General features: G+C 47.4%; 1 protein-coding gene across 1 annotated transcript in view; it reads left to right on the top strand.

Annotated features, from left to right (window-relative positions):
- Positions 1-16,884, top strand: part of LOC141085906 (dynamin-2-like) — a 261,566-nt gene that overhangs the window by 185,150 nt on the left and 59,532 nt on the right. Inside the window, exons 4-5 of the mRNA XM_073571530.1 lie at positions 2,358-2,581; positions 16,175-16,408. Coding sequence (XP_073427631.1) covers positions 2,358-2,581; positions 16,175-16,408 — 458 coding nt within the window. The remainder of the gene's footprint in view (positions 1-2,357; positions 2,582-16,174; positions 16,409-16,884) is intronic.

Raw genomic sequence — 16,884 nt, 5'->3', positions numbered from 1 at the left:
CTGAGTAGTCATATATAGCAAAATATAATATAGCGTACACCAACACAAGTAATAACAACACCAAAAGGTCATAAAACTATCACAACTACTTAATCTTACCCAGATAATAGTGACTGCGATGCCGCGGCGTCTGTATCCACCCCAAAGTGCGTTTCGGTGTTGCCTTCATCAGGGAGCTTCACTGTTCTTTGTATTTACCATGCTAATAAAGTTCATATTTTACTCCTCAGTATATCGGGCTTTTTTGATCGCTTTTTCTCCAGTGTTTCGATTGTCTCTTTCTTAACAGAGGCTGTCATCAGACCTCTGCAGCCAATCGTTGGCCTCTGCCGTCATGGATATGCTACTGGCATCATGACTACTACTGTATCTGTAAATGGAAATGCCTGTAGTAATTGCACGTGGCCACTCAGGCAAATGAATGACTGCAGAGTCACACGTTGGTCACTTGTATAAAAAAAAGGGAAATGCTGTAGCTTCTAGTCCATATTAGTAGATGACTGGACATGTACGTATTACGTTTTGAGTTTTTATTTAAAAAATTGGGTAACCCATTTAATTTATCTGTTCAATTTGCCTCAGAAAAGCAAAGCATAACCATTTACTAATATTTTAATATATATATAGTCATATGTTAAAGTTTGGGCACCCCTATTAATGTTAACCTTTTTTCTTTATAACAACTTTGGTTTTTGAAACAGCTATTTCAGTTTCATATATCTAATAACTGATGGACTCAGTTATATTTCTGGATTCAAATGAGGTTTATTGTACTAACAGAAAATGTGCAATCTGCATTTAAACAAAATTTGACCGGTGCAAAAGTATGGGCACCCTTATCATTTTCTTGATTTGAACACTCCTAACTACTTTTCACTGACTTCCTGAAGCACTAAATTGGTTTTGTAACCGCATTGAGCTTTGAACTTCATAGCCAGGTGTATCAAATCATGAGAAAAGGTATTTAAGGTGGCCACTTGCAAGTAGTTCTCCTATTTGATTCTCCTATGAAGAGTGGCATCATGGGCTCCTCAAAACAACTCTCAAATGATCTGAAAACAAAGATTATTCAACATAGCTTTTCAGGGGAAGGATAAAAAAAGTTGTCTCAGAGATTTAACCTGTCAGTTTCCACTGTGAGGAACATAGTAAGGAAATGGAAGAACACAGGTACAGTTCTTGTTAAGCCCAGAAGTGGCAGGCCAAGAAAAATAGCAGAAAGGCAGAGAAGAAGAATGGTGAGAACAGTCAAGGACAATCCACAGACCACCTCCAAAGACCTGCAGCATCATCTTGCTGCAGATGGTGTCACTGTGCATCGGTCAACAATACAGCACACTTTGCACAAGGAGAAGTTGTATGGGAGAGTGATGCGAAAGAAGCCGTTTCTGCAAGCACGCCACAAACAGAGTCACCTGAGGTATGTAAAAGCACATTTGGACAAGCCAGTTACATTTTGGAAGAAGGTCCTGTGGACTGATGAAACAAAGATTGAGTTGTTTGGTCATACAAAAAGGCGTTATGCATGGAGGCTAAAAAACACAGCATTCCAAGAAAAACACTTGCTACCCACAGTAAAATTTGGTGGAGGTTCCATCATGCTTTGGGGCTGTGCGGCCAATGCTGGCACCGGGAATCTTGTTAAAGTTGAGGGTCGCATGGATTCAACTCAGTATCAGCAGATTCTTGACAATGTGCAAGAATCAGTGACGAAGTTGAAGTTACGCAGCGGATGGATATTTCAGCAAGACAATGATCCAAAACACCGCTCCAAATCTACTCAGGCATTCATGCAGAGGAACAATTACAATGTTCTGGAATGGCCATCCCAGTCCCCAGACCTGAATATTATTGAACATCTGTGGGATGATTTGAAGAGGGCTGTCCATGCTCGGCGACCATCAAGCTTAACTGAACTGGAATTGTTTTGTAAACAGGAATGGTCACAAATACCTTCATCCAGGATCCAGGAACTCATTAATAGCTACAGGAAGTGACTAGAGGCTGTTATTTTTGCAAAAGGAGGACCTACGAAATATTAATGTCACTTTTATGTTGAGGTGCCCATACTTTTGCACCGGTCAAATTTTGTTTAAATGCAGATTGCACATTTTCTGTTAGTACAATAAACCTCATTTGAATCCAGAAATATAACTGAGTCCATCAGTTATTAGATATATGAAACTGAAATAGCTGTTGCAAAAACCAAAATTGTTATAAAGAAAAAAGGTTAACATTAATAGGGGTGCCCAAACTTTAACATATGACTGTGTATATATATATATATATATACTTATATAATGACACCTGGAATCTGAAGAAAAAATCACTTCTGAATATATTATGCTCATTTACAGGTAAGAAAATTCATACGCGCAGAGCTACTGGCTCACTTGTGCTCTTCCGAGGACCAAAACATTTTGATGGAGGACTCCTCTGAGCAAGCTCAAAAGCAAGATGACAAGATGAAGATCGACAGTGCTGCATCAGAAGCTAAGCAGATTATCAGCAATAACAGCACATACGTCGATTTCACCCCAGTATTATCTCCGGAGGACAGTTCCTGGATGCAGTTTCATTGGTACAGAACACAATAGAAGGCATATAATTAGAAGATTTTGCACAAGCCAGATGGAAGGCTCTACTGGGGTCTACCTGCTGCCATAGTGACCTCTCTAACTTATTGCATGGGTGTAGCTTAGTAGTCTGAGGATATTTTTCTTTTACGGAGTTGTATGTTGTCTTGTAGATGTAACGATTCCTAATCCTAGGTCTTCAGAATGTCTACGATAGGTATCATATCAGTCTATAAATAAAAGTCAGTGATTTACAGAATTGCATTTTCCGCTATTGACTTTTTGTTGGATCACTGAATTACCATGCTTGTCTGGTTTCCTAAAATACTCCATATACCATGTGTATCTGCTAGCCAGTTTGCTAAAAATGCTGCTTAGTAAATGGCATGGGAAGCAAATTTATATAAGCAGAACAGATGTCTGGAAATATAGTTGAACGCTAAAAGTCAAAAAGTCATACTCACAAGTTAAAGCTGCTGCTTGCTTATATAAGAATAATATACTAAACGCATATACATAAAATAATGTAGCTAATTTAGTTTAGGCCAATTTTGCCCTGTTCCAGCAGAATAAATAGGTTTGCAATAAAAACCTGCAGTCCTGGAAACCACCAGAAGCAATTTCTTGATATTTGAAGTGCTTCCATAGACTGGCATATTGCACCCAGATGTACAGTAAGTGCTCATATTAATGCTGTAACACCCATTCTCTCCCACATGGCACTACTAAACCAAGCTTGGATCACTGTCGAGTTCTAGGGGTTTTGGGTGATGCAGCAGCAATCCAGACCAAAAAATTACCTTATATAGTGTTATGTGCACACAACATTCTTCTTAGGTGGGTGAACCCGTTGAGTTGAGGAAATGCTGCTTTTCTCTGGTGCTTAGTAATCCTGTAGCATCTTTTATTTAGCTTTTTTTGTTGTTGCTTCCTGATTACTTTTGCAATATTTTTCACTGCTGGCCATTTTTTTTAGAGTATGTTTGTGGTGTCTTTTTTTACTGGCATTTTACAGATTGTTGTTACATTTAACAATTAAAAAGATAAAGCAAAACAAACTCTTGCAAAAGTCTAAAAAAGATGCTTAGGAATCTTCCAGGTATCTTTTGAGATTTCCATTGTTTTGTATTGCAAAGTATAAAGCATCTTCCAAGAAGAAAATGCCAGAAGAATAGTCAGGTTTCTTATTTTACCCAATTGGCATCTTCAGAGACCTGAAACGGTCCAAAGATTCAAAAGACGAAAGACTGAACATACACTACTCAAAAAAAGTTTGGGATATTTGGCTTTTGGGGAAATTTCAGGATGACCCTAAAATGGAATCTAACTTTTTCAGGTGAATTTAATGTGATTTTTTTTCTAAACTTTTGAATACACTCGTCCAACTGTTCAGTGTTTCAGTACTTTTAGCGCAACTTGTTGTTCTCTAACAAGGAACGGAATGACAAAATTTACAAAGGGTGTTTGTGTGGGAGGAACGGCCCCCGTCGAGTGTACGGGCCAGAACCAAGGGAGCCGTCATCTGGGTTCCGGGGGAAACTGTCCCCGGGAGGCAGAAGTCAGGGATGGACCGTTGTGACAGACAGATGGGCTGGGGGAGGGACCAGTACAAAAGAGGCGGGGAATTCCTGGGACGATGAGTCATCAGACCGACACAGAGACAGCAGGAGACCGTGGGAGCGGCTGAAAGCGAAAGCGACCCACCAGTGCCAGGGAGGGCGTTCACCGAGGACTTCAGAGGGACGGTACCGAGGCGATTATCTGGGATTTGCTGCCCCGCTCCAGCCCGTGGCCACTGCGGCCCCTGTTCAACCCGCGGTCGCTGCCACCTCCCCTCAGCCTGCGGCTGCAGCCTACCCGAGTTCACCCGCAGCCGCTACCGTCTCGCCGCAGCCCGTGGCTGCGGCCTGTTCCCCGCCACCTGCAGCCGCCCTGTTCTCACCAGTGGCCACAGCAAGTACAGTACCGCCGGCGGCCACCACTGTCCCGCTCCGGTCCACAGCAGGGGCCGGGCCTCTACTGACCGCAGACCCCCCGTCGCAGCCGTTAGCTGAGCAGGTGGCCTGTCATTCGCCACCACACATCACTGCCACTTGCCCCAGACCAGGGGCTGCGACCCAACCGTCCAAGGACTCCGCCGGAGCCTGTGGGGCTCCAGTGTCTTCAGCGCACCGGGGTGCGCGAAGACTTCATCATCACCTCAGCAACTACTGCGCCGAAAGAACACCAACCCGAACGGCGAGGGACGTCTGGACGGCTAAGTTGACTTTATAATTAATAAGGACCCGTAGTCGGCCATACCGCGGCCCTAGAGTGACCGGCTGTTGCCGGAAGTAGTCGTGTTCTACCCGTTTGTGTGTGCTTGTATAGAACCCCAGCGAGGGCAACCCGTGTTACTCCTTTTGGTGATCAGGCCGGGGCTGAGGAAAGTTCCCTCTAGTCTTATAAACGTTAATATAGAAAGCACCTAATTGTCTCGCAACTCGTCACTGCATCCTGCGTGCCTGCAAACACCACATTTGGCGTAGTCGGCAGGATGCAGTCTCCGAGCGCAGATGGCGGTGCGCCTGATCAGAGTGGGGCTGCGGGCGCTGATGATGATGGGGGACCCTGCTCCAGCATCTCCCTGGGGGCTATGCTAAGTAACTTGCCCCGGTTTTCTGGCTCCAATACCCTGTTGTGGAGCTGGACCGAACGTATGCGGGGCCTCTTCCGTATGCACCCCATGACCCCTGATTTAGAGGTTGAGGTGGCCCTTATGGCGCTAGATGGGGAAGCCCGGAAGTTGGTTATGTTGAGACCCCCAGGGCATCACAACACCTTTGCCAGGGTCTTACAGATCCTGGAAGAGACCCGCAGGGATCCAACAGACGTGGGGGAGTTGAGAACCTGGTTGTTCAGTTGGATGCAGGGGGAGGGGGAGAGCATCACCCAGTATATGAACGCCCTCCAGGAGCTACACACCACCATAGAAAGGAAGGACGGAATAGGGGTAGGGCCCATCGACAATACCCTGCGTGACCTGTTAGTGACTGGACTCCGGGACCCGCTAATCAAGCAGACATTGCGGGAACAGGTCCGAGTGAACCCACGTCTAGCCTTCTCCGAAGTGGGGAGTCAGGCCCGGGTGCGAGGGCAAGAGCAGAGGATGACGGCTCCTGTGGGAAAGGCCCGGAGCCTGGAGTCTTCCGTAAGCATTGACGAAGAACCTCGATGGATCGAGGAAATGAGACAAGAACTGAAGAGTATCCGGGGCGAGCTGGCTGAAGTGAAGAAAAGAACGGAGCCCGCGACCGGCCGACCTGGCTACAATTCCGGGCCCTGGGGGCCTCGCAATACCCGGGGTGGCCGAGCCTCACCGCCCCGGTGTTATGAGTGTGGAGAACTGGGCCACTTCGCACGGGAGTGTCCGCGGCATGGGAAATACCCACCCCGGCGGACATTAAACTTGAAGGCTCTGGGCATGGGGGACGCCGCTTGGAGCCGGAAGCCACAACGAGGGGTGCTGGAAGTCCCGAAGAACTAGTCGCTAAGTGCCCAGTAGTATGGGCCGAAGTCGAAGGTCGTGCTGTACGGTGCCTAGTGGATACAAGGTCGCAGGTAACGACCATGCCGGCAACGTACTTCCGGCAGCATTTTCCAGAAGTGGCAAGGCCCCAATGGGGGCCCATGATACGACTAGTAGCCGCAAACCAACTGCTGGTACCTGTTGCTGGACTGGTGTGGCTTCAGATGACATTATGTGGTAAATCCCTAGTCAGGGAGTGGTCCTAACCCAAGGAGAGATTAACGACCATCATCCGAGCATCTTGGGCATGAACATACTGCGGAAGTTCAGCATTCTACTCCTCAACGATACCACGCAGGAGACCCTAAGTCAGTGGGGTTCTCGCACGGCCCAGGGGCAGGTCTCCCAGCGGTTGGGGCGGGAGGCACGAGTGCTCCAGGAGTGTCAGGAGGGTGAGGCGCTGGGCAAGGTCATCGCTCCGGGGCAGATGGTGGTGGCTCTGCCGATCCACCCCCCGATACCACTGGAGGGCGTGGAGGTGCAGGTGGAACTCTTAGATGAACTCTTTATGCATCAGATGGCCAAGTTCTCCAAAAAATATGACATAGTTGTCATGGGAGATTTCAACTATCCAGACATTTGTTGGGATTCTCTCTCAGGCAAAACTAACAGGTCAAGGAAATTCTTATCCTCTCTTGCTGACAACTTTATCTTCCAAAAGGTAAGGGAGAAGACAAGGGGAACTGCTACCTTGGATCTAATCCTTATAAACAGGGAGGAAATGGTTGAGGAGGTAAAAGTGGCTGGGACCCTAGGAGGTAGTGACCATGCTATTTTAGAATTTTGGATTACTAGAGGTGGAAGACCTGTGAAGACTCAGACGTCAAGGTTAGATTTCAGAAAGGCAGATTTTAAGGGATTCAGAAAGAGAATTGGAGGGATCCAATGGCTGGATATCCTTAAAGACAAAAATGTCCAGGAAGGATGGGAAATCTTGAAAAATGAAATTCTCAAAGCACAGTTGTTAACAATTCCGAAAAGAGGGAAGAATAGGAAGCATTTAAGGAAACCAGGATGGATGAACACAGAACTTAAGCACATGCTAAAAAGGAAGAAAAAAATGTTTATAAAATGGAAAGAGGGAGGCATATCTAAAGAAGAATATAATGCTGTCTGCAGAACCTGCAGGGCACAAATCAGATTAGCTAAAGCTGAAAATGAACTGAGGCTTGCAAGAGATGTCAAAAGCAATAATAAAGGATTTTGGGGATATGTCAAAAGTAAAAGAAAAGTCAAAGATGCTATAGGATTTTTACAGGATGAAAATGATGAAATGGTAAGACAGGATGTTGAGAAGGCTGAACTTTTAAATTCCTATTTTGCATCTGTTTTCTCTCAGAAAGGAAATGCAACATCAACTGTTATTCACTGTCCTATTAAGGGAATAGAAGAATCCAGGATATCTATAAACAGGAAGATAGTGAGGAAACACTTAGCTAACCTAAATGAATTCAAGTCTCCAGGTCCAGATGAATTACACCCCAGAGTACTGAAGGAGATAGCAGAAGAAATTTTTGAACCCCTCTCCATAATCTTTGAAAATTCTTGGAGAACAGGAGAAGTGCCAGAAGACTGGAGAAGAGCAAATGTTGTTCCTATCTTCAAAAAGGGGAAGAAGGTGGACCCAGGCAACTATAGGCCGGTGAGTCTGACTTCTATACCAGGAAAGATCTTTGAACAAATTATTAAACAACATGTATGTCAATACCTGGATAAGAATGAAGTGATTAAACAGAGTCAGCATGGGTTTCTAACTAATAAGTCATGTCAGACTAACTTAATTTCCTTCTATGACGGTATCACTGATTGGGTGGATCAAGGAAATGCTGTAGATATAGTATATCTTGACTTCAGCAAAGCATTTGACAAAGTCTCTCATACAATCCTTATTGAAAAAATGACTAAGTATGGAATGGACAAGGCAACTGTTAGGTGGATTCATAACTGGCTTAGTGATCGGACCCAAAGAGTGGTCGTAAATGGCTGCACATCCAGTTGGAAGAATGTCTCAAGTGGGGTACCACAGGGCTCTGTCCTGGGCCCTGTATTGTTCAACATCTTTATCAACGATTTAGATGAAGGAATTGAGGGTAAACTGATTAAATTTGCTGATGACACAAAGCTAGGAGGGATAGCTAATACTAGAGACGAGAGAGAGAGGATTCAAAAAGATTTAAATAAACTGGAGAAGTGGGCAGCAACTAACAGAATGGTTTTTAACAGGGAGAAATGCAAAGTACTACATCTGGGCAATAAAAATGAAAAAAGCATATATAGAATGGGAGGAATAGGGCTAAGTGACAGCACATGTGAAAAAGACTTGGGTATACTAATAGATCACAGACTGAATATGAGTCAACAGTGTGATGCAGCAGCAAAAAAGGCAAATGCAATTCTAGGATGTATTAACAGAAGCATACAGTCTAGATCACGTGAAGTCATTATTTCCCTCTACTCCTCTTTGGTCAGACCTCATCTGGAATATTGTGTCCAGTTTTGGGCACCACATTTTAAAAAAGACATCAACAAACTGGAGCAAGTTCAGAAAAGAGCGACCAGAATGGTGACCGGTCTGCAAACCCTGTCTTATGAGGAAAGGTTGCAGGATTTGGGAATGTTTAGTTTGCAAAAGAGAAGACTGAGAGGAGACTTAATAGCTGTCTACAAATATCTAAAGGGCTGTCACATTGTAGAAGGATCAACTTTATTCTCATTTGCACAAGGAAAGACTAGAAGCAATGGGATGAAACTGAATGGGAAGAGACACAGATTAGATATTAGAAAAAACTTTTTGACAGTTAGAGTGATCAATGAGTGGAACAGGCTGCCACGAGAAGTGGTGAGTTCTCCTTCAATGGAAGTCTTCAAACAGAGGCTGGACAGACATCTGACTGGGATGATTTAGCGAATCCTGCTTTGAGCAGGGGGTTGGACCAGATGGCCCAGGAGGTCCCTTCCAACTCTACGATTCTATGAACCATGCTACTTGGAGTGCCTGCACCCTGGCATCCTGGTGGCCTGCTCCCTGGCCACAGTGCGGGAAGGGACCGTCTTGGTACATTGTGTCAACCTGGAAGATCAGGATATCGCCCTGAAGCCCCGGGCCGAGATGGCCAAACTAGTAAGGCCATTGGAGGAGATGCTGCCGGACCCTGCGGTCCAGTTGAGGGTGCAAACCAAGATCCCTGGGCAGTGACGGTGTGAAACCAACAGGCTGCCACATCCTCGGCCCAAGAAAAAGGTTGAGTCATCCTGGGGAGAATGCGGGCCGAACTTTCCGACCTAGCGCCAGCCCAGCTTCTCCAAGTAGAGACACTTCTTGGACAATTTTACAGTGTCTCCGCCAGCCACGAGGATGACTTCGGATGTACCACGGCCATCACAAATGGGATCCCCACAGCAGGAGCGGCCCCCAGCCGGGAGCGATATCGGCAAATACCACCGCAGCTATACCAGGAAGTGAAAACTCTGTTAGCCCAAATGCTCTGGAAGGGGGTCATAGGAGAAAGCCAAAGCCCTTGGGTGGCCGCTATTGTCCTGGTTCGGAAAAAAGATGGCACTTTGCGTTTTTGCATGGATTATCGTAAGTTGAACGCCTGCACCATCAAGGATTCGTATCCACTGCCCCGCATAGAAGAGTATCTGTCCGCCCTGGGGAATGCGACATACTTTTCAACCCTTGACCTGGCCAGTGAGTACTGGCAGGTGCCGATGTTGGAGGAAGACAGGGCCAAGACGGCATTCATCCTTCCCATGGGACTGTTCGAGTTCAATCGGATGCCATTTGGGCTGGCCAACGTCCCAGGAACTTTCCAGCAGTTGATGGAGCGGTGTCTAGGAGATCTCAACTTTGAAGCCACGTTGATATACCTGGACGATATTATCATTTACGCCGCCACGTTCGAGGACCACCTGAAGCGGTTGGGGCAGGAGCTCAGCCGGCTGCAGAAGTACGGGTTAAAGGTAAAGCCCCAGAAATGCCACCTGTTCCGCACCCAAATCGAGTACCTGGGGCATACCATCTTGGCAGAGGGCATCCGACCATCCCTGGAAAAGGTCGCTGCCATCCAGGGGTGGCCTACCCCCGAGACAGTGAAGGACGTGCGGGCCTTCTTGAGGCTGGCTGGCTATTACCGTCAGTTCGTGAAGAATTTTGCATGCCGAGCTCGAGCCCTGCAAGACCTGCTGAAGGGGGCTCCCGCCGGGGCGAATGGACGGAAGATCCGGTGGCAGCAACCGCAAGAGGATGCGTTTCAAGATCTCAAGGCTGCTCTCTCGGACGCCCCGGTATTGGCATATGCGGATTTCTCACAACCGTTCATCCTGCATACCGACGGGAGCCTTCAGGGACTAGGAGCTGTTTTGTCACAGGTGCAGGACGGCCGGGAGAAAGTGATCGCCTATGGTAGCCGGTCGCTGCACGACTCAGATCGCAACCCGGAGAATTACAGCTTCTTTAAGCTTGAGCTCCTCGAGGTAGTGTGGGCAATGACGGAGCGGTTCGCAGAGTACCTGGCGGGCTCCGAAGTAGTAGTGCGGACCGATAACAACCCATTTGGAGAATGCCAAACTGGGGGCCCTCGAGCAGCGGTGGGTGGCTCGGATGGCCAAATTCAATTATAAGATCATCTACTATCGGGGAGCTGAAAACGTGCACGCCAACGCGCTCTCCAGAATCCGACACACCACCCCAGGGAGAAGTCGAGACGACGAATTAGAGGCAGATGAGACGCCGTACGCCCTCACCACCGCTGCACTTACAGTCCAGACGCAAAAAGCGCCTCATCCGGGACTCCTAGGAGGGATGCTGGAACAGCCCCGCGACAACTGGATCCAGCAGCAACAAGAAGATACAGAAATTGGACTCCTGCACCGATGGGTGGCCACCGGTAAATTGCCCACGGGCTCACAAAGACAGACTTTGACCCAAGATATGTTGCTGATGTTGCGCCAGAGGGAAAAACTAGCCATCAAAAAAGGACTATTATATCGAAAAGCCATGTCACGAACCACGTTAGCTACGATATGGCAGGTAATCGTGCCCGGAGCCATCTCAACCAACTGGCCCGGGAAGCCCATGAAAAGGGGGCTCATTTTGGTGCTCAAAAGACTTTACAATGGCTGCAGCAGATAGTGTACCACCCACGCTTGCACGCTGCTGTAGAAGAAGTTTGTCGAACCTGCCGCCCGTGTGAGCTCGCTAAACCCCCCACACAACGAGCCCCAGTGCAAACTATTGTAACATCAGCCCCTCTGGAGCTTCTTACGGTGGACTACCTAACCATAGGTCCTGCCTATCAGGGGTATGAACAATGTCTTGTTATGGTGGACCATCAAGTTTGCCGTGGTCACCCCCACCCGAGACCAAACAGCAGAGTCGGCAACCTATGTGATTTGTAAGAACTTTATTCAAGTGTACGGCTATCCACAATGAATACATTTGGACCAAGGGGTGTGCTTCCTAGGAAAAGTCATGGAAGAGCTACACCATCTTTACGGTATCGATAAATCGCGGACTATGCCATACCACCCACAGGGAAATGGAGCTTGCAAACGATTCAATCGTATGCTAATCCAAATGCTGCGCACCCTGGAGAGCGACCGCAAGGCCCGCTGGCCTGAATATGTCCCCGAGCTGGTGTGGGTATATAACAATCGGGTGCATCAAGTGACTGGTTACACGCCTTACTCATTGCTGTTCGGACGGGAAGGAAAAGGAATTACGGAGGTGGAATTGAACCCGGAAGAACCCCAACCCTGGACCGGGGTATCCTCGTGGGTCCGAAACCACCGGCATCGGCTGCAGACCCTCCACCGTATCGTCCATACAAAGCTCCAGGATCTAGAACACCAGGGGGAGCACTGCCCCCAACCATTGACTTTCAGACTGGGGATCGGGTACTCGTACTTGATCAACTCCCCCAAAACAAGTTAGAACCACAGTGGGAAGTGAACCCGTACCGAGTGTTGCGCTGAATAAGCCCCGACGGGCCTGTGTACGAAATACAATCCGAAGGAAACAACGCGCCTCTCACTCGGGTTGTGCACCGTAACATGTTATGACCTTGTACGTCTACCGATCCCCCGCGGCTCGAACCGACCCTCCAGGTCCCCGACCCCCCAGGTCCCCAACCCCCTGCCCCCGGTCTGGGACCTGGATTACGAAGAGGACTTCCCCGTCGCATCTGCGGGTCGCCCTAATAGTGGCACTACAGTAGACCTGGGCATCCCACCAGAACCAACTATTCGACCACCCTCCACCACCCCAGAAGACCCCACTACACCCGAGCTTCGACGCTCCAAGTGGTCAACAGTTGGCAAACCCCCTAAACATTACGAACAGGATCAGTTCGTATGGCGACAAGGACTGTCGTCCCAAAACGCTAACCCGAATCTACAAAAACCCTCGCCTGAGGACTGGCGAGCATACAGGGTGGGGGAGTGTGGGAGGAATGGCCCCTGTTGAGTGTCCGGGCCGGAACCAAGGGAGCCGTCATCTGGGTGCTGGGGGAAACTGTCCCCGGGGGGCAGAATTCAGGGACGGACCATTGTGACAGACAGATGGGCTGGGGGAGGGACCAGTACAAAATAGGCGGGGAATTCCTGGGACGATGAGTCAGCAGACTGACACAGAGACAGCAGGAGGCCGTGGGAGCGGCTGAAAGCGAGAGCGACTCACCAGTGCCAGGGAGGGCGCTCACCGAGGACTCCAGAAGGACGGTACCGAGGCGATTATCTGGGACTTGCTGCCCCGCTCCAGCCCGTGGTCTCTGCGGCCCCAGTTCAACCCGCAGTCGCTGCCGCCTCCCCTCAGCCCGCGGCCTACCTGCGGTCACCCGCGGCCGCTACCGTCTCACCCCAGCCCGTGGCTGCGGCCTGTTCCCCGCCACCTGCAGCCGCCCTGTTCTCACCAGTGGCCGCGACAAGTACAGTACCGCCGGCGGCCACCACTGTCCCGCTCCAGTCTGCAGCAGGGGCCAGGCCTCTGCTGACTGCGGGCCCCCCGTCGCAGCTGTTAGCTGCGCAGGTGGCCTGTCATTCGCCACCACACATCGCTGCCGCTTGCCCCAGGCCAGGGGCTGTGGCCCAACCGTCCAAGGACTCCACCGGAGCCTGTGGGGCTCCAGTGTCATAAGCGCACCGGGGTGCGCGAAGACTTCGTCATCGCCTCAGCAACTGGGCCTAGCAACTACTACGCCGAAAGACCACCAACCCGAATGGCGAGGGACGTCTGGATGGCTAAGTTGACTTTATAATTAAGGACCTGTAGTCGGCCATACTGCGGCCCTATAGTTACCGGCTGTTGCCGGAAGTAGTCGTGTTCTACCCATTTGTGTGTGCTTGTATAGAACCCCTGCGATGGCAACCCGTGTTACTCCTTTTGGTGATCAGGCCGGGGCTGAAGAAAGTTCCCTCTAGTCTAATAAACATTAATATAGAAAGCACCTAATTGTGTCGCAACTCGTCACTGCATCCTGCGTACCTGCAAACACCACATTTGATCTAAGAATCGGTCAATAAATTTTGGGGTTCAATTAGAAATGGTATTTACACAGTCCTCCTCATCATGTTGTTCACATTTTGAAAACATGATACCAAGCCGACACCTAACAATTGATCTACAGTACCTCGCCATTGTGAGGCTGCAAGCAGGATGTTCTCAGACAGTAGTGTCCAGTGAGCTTAAAGTGTCACAGTCATAAGCAGGTTCCAACAGAAATACAGGGAGACTGGAAGAGTCACAGAAAGACAAAGAAGTGGACGTCCTTTGGCCACATCCCATACTGATGACTGCTGCATTGTGAACAATGCCCTTCAGAAACGGATGACGAATGTCACACAACTTCAAGCACATTTAAGGGAGGTGAGAGGCACCCAAGTGACATGTCAGACTTCAAAACAGTATACATCAGAGATAGTCTGCGTGCTAGATGACCTGCAAGGGTACCTGACCACACCGCCAGGCACAGGCATCGTCTTGCTTGGGCCAGGGAGCATCTACACTGGACAAGGGACCAGTGGGCCTCAGTGCTGTTCATTGATGAAAGTAAATTCATGCTGAGCAGAAATGATGGCAGCTGATGATTTTGGAGACATCAAGGAGAGCGCTATGTATCAGCCACTGTTGTCACCAGACGAGCCTTTGGTGGTGGTGCTACAGTGTGTGCAGGTGTGCCTAGCCAATACAGAACTGCCCTACACTTTATGAATGGTACAGTGACAAGACCCTACTACTTGAACATAATTAATCCAGGCATTGTGCCTCTGTACAAACATCACAGACCTAATTTCATCTTCTTGGATGACAATGATCCAGCTTATCAAGGTTGCATAATTAGGGAATGGCTGCTGGAGACTGGGGTACCTCAAATGGAGTGGCCTGCACTTTCTCCAGACCTGAATCCCATAAAAAAATCAGTGGGATTAGTTGAGTCATCATGTAGAGGCGCGTAACTCTGTATCCCAGAACCTCAATGATCTGAGGGCCACCCTTCAACAAGAGTGGGATGCCTCAGCAAACAATTACTTGACTTGTTAACAGCATGTGACATCTGTAATTGATGCTCCAGGCCAAATGACCATTTATTGAGACACTGACATTTTTGTTGTTGTATATCTACCACTGTTGTTGGCTTTTGTTTCAATTAATTGCTTGAGATGAGGAAATCACCATAGAATTTGTGCTGTTCCCCCAGAGATAATTACTATATACAGTAGCTGTTCAGTTTGCATTTCTTAGAAATATAAGTTCTGCCTATGTTTTTTACCTTCTAAATGTATTATCTCCGCTGGACAGTATTTGTTTATCGCTCGCTTTTGTTTTTACCAATTAAGTTGGTTCAAATTGGGCTTTGCTACACATGGTGGCTCACTTGCTCTAGGCAGCCATTTTATAGCCAGAGTTGTTGGGAGAAGGGGACCACTTGTGCTGGTCTCGTGAAGCTATCAGTTTCTGACCAGCAGCAACCGACATCAGCAGCTTCATAGAAAGTTACAGTATTGTAACGACAAGTATTATTTCTGTATCTGGATTTAAATAAGCCAAGTCTTGAATTGCACCCACGCAGTAGACTCGAGTCTACGGATGCTGAGTCTACATTGTTCCTGTCTGCTCTTCATCTTAGATACGGAAGTAGAGAAAAAATCTCACAGCAGCTTATCAGTCAGGTACACCTCCATTCGCCTTATGTGGAGACAGAACAGCATGCTTCAACTTAAATGCCCTTCTTTCATGATAAAATATCACTGTAGTGTGAACTTTTTTTATTTTTACAACTTTTTGTGAGTCGTGTATTAGCAACTACCTACTAACTGCATGTTAGCAACTGCCTGCCTGTTGTACCCGATGTTGTCACAGTACTATTACTGACCACTCCTGCCTGTGATTCAGCTGCTACACATTAACAGAGCAACTCTTCTTCTTCCGGCTGCACTGTCGACGGGGCATTCTGCAGTGAGGAACAAACTGTTAATCAGCATGATATTGGCAGTGATGCCCTGTCAAAAGAGCAGAGAGGAAGAAAAGCCGCTGCTCTGTCGAAATGACGTTGGCAGAGCCAGCAGAATCGCTTGCAAGAGTGGTCAGTGACCACTCTGTGACAGCAGAGGTCTACGCTGGGCAGAACAGGCAGGTAAAACATTTACAGAGTCATGGATAATTCCTTTAATCCTTTCACATTCGGGCTTCGGAGCGGACCTGCTTCAAAAAGACATCATATGAACATACCTTTACACTCATATGAAATTGCCCATCCAATGGACTGTTTTACTGTTATATTTAAAAACACAAGCAAATTAGATTTTTGGACTTTTTTCTATTAATGTTTTGACTAACTATACATAATTCTGTTAGGTGTCTTCTGGTTGAGTATGCGTTCAATGGTATTTCCTCCTGGATAAATATGGCTTTTTCAGTAGGGTTTCAGCAATTCTAGTTCTACCATTTTAACCAATAATGATAAGTTAACTGATGGGCTACATCAAAATAATTAATGTAATAATTAAACTCTTATTTGCATTTTATTTTTAGTTCTCCATCGTCAAGTCCAACATCTCAGAGAAGTTGTGATCACCATGCTCCGACAGTAAAGCTATCTCCTTCACTGTCAGGCTCTTTTCCAGGACAAGCAGGCTTATCTCCAGACTCTGAGCATGGAACACCACCTGGACTTTCCTGCCAAGATTTTTTACCTAGTATTAATGATCCTTATCTGATGCCACCACAATTCTCTTCTCGACCATCACGTGTTCCGAGTGTTCCCAGGTAACACACAAAAGTGAGAAAAATACCAATCAGTTTGCATTAGTACAACCAAGATACAGAATTCAAAAATGTATCTATCATATCTTTGCTTCCTATAAAAAAATAATATGATTGGTGATGATTCTTACTTAGCAAATTAAAAAGGTTCTCTGGTCACATAATATTGATGATTTATATTGATAACCTTAGGTGGTCCACCACCTGCCATTAACTCTAGCGGCAGCCGTATAAAAGCACTGAATGTGCTGTACTGCACAGCTGCGTCCAATGTTTAGTGACCACTGTCAAGTGTTGTAGATCAGCTCCTAGTTTACCTGGAGAACTATACATATGCCACCATTGAGAGGTCTGCTGGTGGGTCTGTAATACATACATAGCTATACTACAGATAGTATTTCCTAAAAATCTTCTGGTGCAGTTTACTTAGATGGAAGATTGTAAGCCCATGATGACAGGGGTTAGGAATTTTATTTCTA

This window comes from Dendrobates tinctorius, unplaced genomic scaffold (genome assembly GCF_039654945.1).
Source record: "Dendrobates tinctorius isolate UK_male_01 unplaced genomic scaffold, ASM3965494v1 ptg000029l, whole genome shotgun sequence".
Classification (NCBI taxonomy): domain Eukaryota; kingdom Metazoa; phylum Chordata; class Amphibia; order Anura; family Dendrobatidae; genus Dendrobates; species Dendrobates tinctorius.
The sequence above is the reverse complement of the archived record's forward strand: the minus strand, read 5'-3'. Positions and strand labels throughout refer to the sequence as shown.